We start from the raw sequence: 7,311 nt of genomic DNA, 5'->3' as shown, positions 1-7,311 counted from the left end.
AATATACCTTCAATCTTTTTTCTTTCTTTTTTAATATATTTAATGTTAACAACATTTTTTTTTAAAGGTTCACAACAAAAGCTAAATATACCTTCAATCTTTTTTCTTTCTTTTTAAATATATTTAATGTTTTTTTGGGTGGATAGTATATATATTTAATGTTAACAACTTCTTCTTCTTCTTCTTCTTCTTCTTCTTTTTTTTTTTTTTTTTTTTTTTTTTTTTTTTTTTTAAGGTTTTAGCTAAATATACCTTCAATCTTTTTTCTTTCTATTTTAATATATTTAATGTTAACAACTTATTTTTTTTAAGATTCACAACAAAAGTTAAATATACATTCAATCTTATTTTATTTTATTTTGTTCAACAACAAAATCAAATATACATTAATTAATTAATTAAAAAGTTTGTTTTATAATAATCAAATATATAATTTTGAGACAATCAAATAAGTTTTAGTAATTGAAAAAAAAATTAAAAAAATTGTAACAAATCAAAATGCACATCAAAGATCTTAAAGACAGAACCAATAAAATAATGTCAAAAAACTCTTTGCCAACCAAAACCCACATATGAATAACTTCACTGTAAATACACATGTACGTTAAAGTATCTATCAGTGTAATTCTAAACATCATAAATGAATTGCACAGAATAATTAAAGTAGTTAGATGTTCATAGTAAGGCTTAATTCAACTAGAAGCAAAACACATTAAACTCCCGATGCACATTCTTTGACATTTCAGCTCCCAACTCAACAAAGTGCATTCTTTGACATTTCAACTTTAAGTCTTTACAAGTTTCTTACGGTAGCAACACTCCAGTAACAGCAGCATTCCAACAGCAGCAACCCTCCAGCAACAAAACCTACACAAGGATAATAAAGATTATTGATGAATATTGAACAATTGATTATTGAGAGTTGTTTTGGAATTGTAATTCCCAATTTATTCTTCTTCCTAGTGCTGCATCAACATGACTGCAAATTTTTCCACTTGTGGTAACTTGTAATTCACTTGTGGTAACTATGGTTGTAATTCACCTTAAATACATATACTCACTTGTGGTAACTATGGTTGTAATTCACTTGTAATTCACCTGTAAAGCATGCACCTTAAATACATATATTCACTTGAGTTATATAATCTTACACATTACAGTACAATGCAGTCTGAAATTGTCAATACTCCAAGACAATAAGAGATAATGAAGGCATATTTGATGTTGATAGGCATGTTCATGTACTAAGTGCATATGTATATAAATTTGTTAAACAGAATAAACATTATAGACAGTCCCTATACTCATGGAAATGAAAATGAAATCTAATACTGACAGCCATACAATAATGATTATTGCTTCCATACTAACAGAATTCTATGGGATGTTTTTGAACATAAAAATCAAAATGTAATCAGCCTATTGCATTTTATACGAGTATTAAAAGAAACTACTTGATCCTTTAAAGCAGAATATGGATCTAATGCCATATCATCTGTAAGTGAAAAACATTGAATAATTTTATATCCTAAGCGATGATTCTCTATCTTTTAATACTAACACTAAGCCACAAAATATGCCATGACTCCATTTAAATAGGACACCCAACACTAGTTTTATTTGTTGAATCATTTCTTCAGGTAAGCTTAACAAATAAAGCAAGCAGAATATGTTCAAACAATCACAAGGGAATATCACTTCTCCCAGCCTTCTCCACAATCACCTTTAGAGTAAGAGGCAAACATCAAAAGAAGCATGTATTTATTTATTTACTGAGATGAAAATTGTCACAAACTATTCAATAAGTAGAGCTTACAAATTTAAAGTGAAAAGTACGCTAGATTAACAAATAAATAAAAATAAAGACTTAGTCTATATAAACTTATTATAGAAACCAAAAATAGATAAAATCATGCTCATAGTGCAAGAGATTCTCCTAGTACAGCTAAAAGTCAAGGGGAAACAAACTCACAAATAAGAATAAAATCAATATACTAAAGGCATACCTAATGCAAAAGAAAGATCAACTCTGATTCACATCCATATCATCATATATAGTGGCGTAACCAACTGATTCTAATGTTGAATTTCCTGAAAAATAAAAAGAAAAAAATTAAGTATTGAGACTATTCAATGAAAATATATTTATTTTAAAAATAAATATATGTTGATTTATTCAAGTACCTTGCATCTCTATAGCCCATAACCAACTCTGTGCACACATCAATGCTTCCAAAGTATCTGGATGAAGTCTACTTCGATACGGGCTCACCAACCTACCACTAGTGCTAAATGCAGACTCAGAAGCAACAGTAGATACCGGAATAGCTAAAAAATCCCTAGCTATTGCCTGTAAAGTTGGATACTTCGATGCATTTGATTTCCACCAAGTCAACACATCAAAATTGGGAGTTCTTGTCACAACATCCTCTTCTAAATAATGGTCCAACTCTGATGTTACATTGTTGACTTTTTTTCTTCGCTTTCTACTAATAAACAAATCATAATCTGAAACTACCTCTGAATCCCCAAAATTTGAACTTGTAGAAGATTCAACATTAGTACCAGTCCCTAAACTAAGTTTTCTTTGATACTCTTGCAACAAGTCATAACAAAGTTGGCGAATCTTCGCAATTTCCTCTTCAGCTGTATCTCCATAAAGTTTATCAAAATAAAACTCCAACACACTAAGTTTGTACCTAGGATCAAGTACAACAGCAACCCCTATAAGACCATGTATAACAACCCAATATTTGTCAAACTTGCCCAACATTTTTGATGCCATTGATCTAACAACCTCAATTGAACAAGAGAGCCATTGGGAGATAGTTATCCTAATCTCACATAAATTTGGAAAAGCAACATTAGCTGTGGGATATTTAGTTCCAGAAAACAATTCAGTGGCTTTATAAAATATTTTAAATCGCCCACAAATTTCTCGAGCAAACTCCCATTCCTCCTCACTTGGCAATGTTGTATATTGGGTCTCTTTATATTTCAAACGGTAAAATACATCCTTATACAACAAGGCAGTTTGAAGCATCAAATATGTTGAATTCCACCTAGTAGCACAATCAAGTCCCATCTTTTTCGTATTCAAAATTTTCACTTGACGAGCTGTTTCTTCAAATTTTTCTACTCTTTTAGGAGTTGCTTTCCAATAAGCTACACTATCCCGAATTTTCTCTACACCTACTCTTATCACATCCAATCCATCTTTGACAATCAAATTGAGAATATGTGCACAACAACGCATATGAAACAAAGTCCCACCCAAAAGAAGAGAACTACTATCCAATTTATCCAACAAAATGTTAATCATCGCATCATTGGTGGAACAATTATCAACAGTGATAGCAGATACTTTTCTATCAAGATCCCAATCCATCAAACAATTGAGCAAAGTATCACAAAGAACTTCTTTTGTGTGTGGACATGGAACATAAATGAACCTAAAATCATAAATGAAAACAAAATTTCGATCAACAAAACATTATGAATAGCTTTCATTGTAATTGTTCAACACCAAAAACACATCAAGACATGTTTTCAGTAGAATGCATATAATATATGATGCAGCAACAATCTATAATAAAGCATAGATAAATTTATATGCAAAAATATACCTCAAAATACGGCTTTGCAATGACCAAGAATCATCAATAAAGTGTGTCGTGACCGCCATGAACCCTTTCTTTTGATTACTAGAAGTCCACATATCAGTTGTGATTGCCACTTTACTTTGATTGCTCTGTACCAATTTCATTATCTTCTCCTTCTCATTATCATAGATCTTCAAAATATCACTTTTTATTGTGTTTCGAGAAGGTACTTTAAACAATGGTTGAGGTGTCATCGAATATCTTTTAAACCCAATATGATCTACAATAGACAAAGGGTATTCATGCAAGATTATGGCATTTGAAAGCTCTCTCCTAGCAATATCTTCATCAAACTATAAGAGACTTTTGGGCTCTCCTTGTTAAAGTTGCTAGTTAAAACTCTTTGCCTCATATCCATTCCCTCCCTTTTCTTAAGACAACTCCTATAGTGATCACGCAAATGTGAAGTTCCATGTTTTGGATTACCCCCAAGATGCTTCTTACAATAATTACATATTGCCTTCCATACCCTATCAATTTTTTCCTTCTTAAAGTGTTGCCACACAAAACTTGGGTTTTTTCTAGTAGCTAAACTAGAATCAGAATCATCTACATCTACATCAAGGACATTTTGATTTGAGAGGGGAGGTTGTGATGGTAGAGAGGTCTCACTCTCAACCGACATTGATGGTTGTAAACCATCAACAGGTACTTGAGAGTTTGCTTGGGAGTTTGCTCCAACTTCAGACATTATCAATGGTTAAAAATCCTGGAGAACATAAATCAATAAATAACCCATTTCAAAAAAGAAATGATATCATTTCAAAAAAGTAAATATGTTAAATAGAATCAACCCATAAGCTATTACAACCCATAATAGCAACACAGAAATCAGACCATTAAGCTGAGAATAAAAACAGGGAGTTGATAATTGCTTATACATCCAATTCCAGTGTACATCACAAGTATAAATCATTCAAAATATATTTAGTTTAATAAGGATCCAAACTACTAATAGAATTACTATCTTTTGAATATATATATATAAACTATGAATATAAAGTCCTTATCTAATGTTGTAGCTATGGAAAGAAAAAAAAAAAAAAAAAAGGTGAGAACAAAAATTATAACCCTAAATAATATAATAAATAAAGAATCACAAAACACACTGTGTGTGTCATGGCAAAGGTCACTAGTTCACAATTAAAAAAACAAATAAGATTAAGAATCTAAAATAAATATTTTGACAATTCCAGAATCTAAATGAGTAAAAATTAATATCTTAACTTGGAAGTATGATATGCTAATAAAGTGAATAATCTTATTTATTCTTGCCCTAATCTCATCTGGCTCATCATTTTTTAGGAAGCATTTTCTCAGTCAGACCAACTTGAGCTTCAAGGTGTAGATTTTGTCATTTTCATTTTGTTCCTATTCAAAATAAATAAATAAATTAATTTAATTTTTGTTCTCACACTTGACTAGATCTTCATGTATTTCGTCTTAAGGCCGCCTAAGAAAAGTTCCGAAGCATCTAATCTAATCTATATATAGCTAAGCACAGCTTAATCCATTCAAAGTTTTGAAAATTCTTAAATCAATAGCCACATCTGAAAGAGACAAGCATTTTTAAGAAAACAAATGCTCATAATTGGTTAATCTTATTATTTCTTTTCTTCATTATTTTATTTTATTTTTTCAGATCTTAGGAGAATGGCCTAGGAAAACATAAAGCCTTAAACAACAGCTTTCCTGTCTTGTGCTTTTGCTGCTTTTAATATTGAATCAAGAGCTTGAATTGTTAACTTTTGGGGATTCATGGATGAGGGCAAAGATGGTGCATCACTATGTCGGAACATGGATCTCTCTTTTCTGAGGACATTTGCAAACCATGGTTCAGGTACAGTTAAGCTAAAGAAAAGAGTTGTGGCTCTATTTTATGATTTAGTAGTAACTCAGCTGAGCTAGTTTCAAGATGGAAATCTAATCAATTACCATAGAAGACAGTGAACAAAACCCAAATAGGCTACACATATGAACATCCAAGTTCTTATATAAAAATCTCTATGTTCTTGAGTCAATTGAGAGGCAGTCATCGAGAATCACTCACTGTTGATTGTAGATCATGAGGTAAAAGGAAGAGTACTACACTTGGTCAAAGGTTTAACCTAGGTACTTTAGTTTGATTGTTTCTTTATTCTTTCCCTCACTAATGAACATCCACATTTGAAATCTACAAATCTGTTCATATGCCATATCTAGGCCATTCAATTCAACAACATCAAATGGAAGATATTAGAATTGTCTGAGCAATTTACCAATGCTAAGTGCTAACACATTATTTCCTGATCAACAAACAACTAGAAATTTCATCCTACAACATCATTTCTAATCTAACCTAAAGGATTCATTATACTTGGTGCCTTCAAATTAGTTGTGAAACAAGAAGATAACACGTGTGTGTGTGTGTGTGTGTGTGTGTGTGTGTGTGTGTGTGTGTCTCAGACATCAGAATCAGAACCAACCATTTTCAGCAATTTCCAGTCATACAAATAACCCTAAACATAAGGAGTAGCTGTATTGATCTTGATCATTTGCAGAGGGAATTGGCATTTTTGTAACAAAGCTTTTATGCAATCCATTTTGACCCTAAACCCTTTTAACATAACATAACATAGCAAAGTCCCAAGAAAATAAATAGACAGTAAATCAATTTCATCTTCCACATAAGAAATCAAAGCTAACAATTTCCAAATGCATCAGAATTCACAACTGATTTAAATCCATAGCTTTAAACAACATTGAGTTAAAATTTCCATGAATCAAAGCAACAACTCTGTGAAGCTAACCGTATTTTCTGCTGATTGATGCGTAAGTCTCTTCGACAGGTTTCGCCAATTGCAAAAGAGTGCCAACAACTCTGTGAAGCAACAACTCTGTGAAGCAACAACTCTGTTTGGAAGTTGAGAAAGTGACGAATAGATGAATTTGTAAACACACACAGAACAAGAGAGAAAGAGAGAAAGAGAGAACGAGATAGAGAAACTCACCACGCCGGAGAACCACCGTGCTAACGCCGACGGAGATCGCCGGCGCTAGATCGTTGTCTTTGGAAAACCTATGGAGATCGTTGCCTTCGCTGCTATGTGAGAATGAGAGTGAAAATGAGAATGAGAATGAGAAACCGTGAAACTGAGAGAATGAGAACCCTAACATATGGGGAAATGGGCGGGTACCCATTCCTGACCCATATCCTATGGATAGTTAAAAAAACCCACTTAATTAATCCTATGGGTAAAAAAATGGGGAAAAATCCATATATTTAGATTGGATATCCATGGATACCCATAGGGTAGGATCCCCATTGCCATCCCTACCAAAGACAACGATCTAGCGCCGGCGATCTCCGTCGACGTTAGCACGGTGGTTCTCCGGCGTGGTGAGTTTCTCTATCTCGTTCTCTCTTTCTCTCTTTCTCTCTTGTTCTGTGTGTGTTTACAAATTCATCTATTCGTCACTTTCTCAACTTCCAAACAGAGTTGTTGCTTCACAGAGTTGTTGCTTTACAGAGTTGTTGGCACTCTTTTGCAATTGGCGAAACCTGTCGAAGAGACTTACGCATCAATCAGTAGAAAATACGGTTAGCTTCACAGAGTTGTTGCTTTGATTCATGGAAATTTTAACTCAATGTTGTTTAAAGCTATGGATT

At 32.6% G+C, this 7,311-nt stretch overlaps 1 protein-coding gene across 6 annotated transcripts; it reads right to left on the bottom strand.

The window, feature by feature from the left end:
• Positions 1-551: 551 nt before the first annotated feature.
• LOC114271317 (putative AC transposase) lies at positions 552-6,903 on the bottom strand. Of its 6 annotated transcripts, none has more exons than XR_014340721.1 (7): positions 6,653-6,839; positions 6,452-6,554; positions 3,627-4,371; positions 2,185-3,452; positions 2,007-2,091; positions 1,062-1,098; positions 552-867 (listed from the first exon to the last, which is right to left on the bottom strand). XR_014340721.1 is itself a non-coding variant. In XM_082888204.1 (7 exons), the coding sequence occupies exons 3-5, from the start codon at positions 3,854-3,856 to the stop codon at positions 2,024-2,026; spliced, it is 1,566 nt and encodes a 521-aa protein (XP_082744330.1). In that variant the 5' UTR covers positions 3,857-4,371; positions 6,452-6,554; positions 6,653-6,839; the 3' UTR covers positions 801-1,042; positions 1,088-1,098; positions 2,007-2,023. The 6 variants fall into 6 exon arrangements, 4 of the variants coding, with proteins under 4 accessions (XP_082744322.1, XP_082744337.1, XP_082744341.1 ...); XM_082888204.1 differs by having other exon boundaries at positions 801-1,042; positions 1,088-1,098; XR_014340741.1 differs by lacking the exon at positions 3,627-4,371 and having other exon boundaries at positions 2,185-2,699; positions 6,653-6,903.
• Positions 6,904-7,311: the final 408 nt, after the last annotated feature.

Source organism: Camellia sinensis, chromosome 1 (assembly GCF_055761805.1).
Source record: "Camellia sinensis isolate YWXY chromosome 1, ASM5576180v1, whole genome shotgun sequence".
In the NCBI taxonomy this organism is placed as follows: Eukaryota; Viridiplantae; Streptophyta; class Magnoliopsida; order Ericales; family Theaceae; genus Camellia; species Camellia sinensis.
The sequence above is the reverse complement of the archived record's forward strand: the minus strand, read 5'-3'. Positions and strand labels throughout refer to the sequence as shown.

What these genes read in the sequence shown, in the direction of transcription:
- LOC114271317 (XM_082888196.1), bottom strand. Translation starts at nt 3,856, where the DNA reads ATGACACCTCAACCATTGTTTAAAGTACCTTCTCGAAACACAATAAAA. An exon ending in TTGCAAAGCCGTATTTTGAG is followed by an intron (nt 3,453 to 3,626) that starts GTATATTTTTGC and finishes TTATGATTTTAG; the next exon opens with GTTCATTTATGTTCCATGTC. An exon ending in ATGGGCTATAGAGATGCAAG is followed by an intron (nt 2,092 to 2,184) that starts GTACTTGAATAA and finishes TTTATTTTTCAG; the next exon opens with GAAATTCAACATTAGAATCA.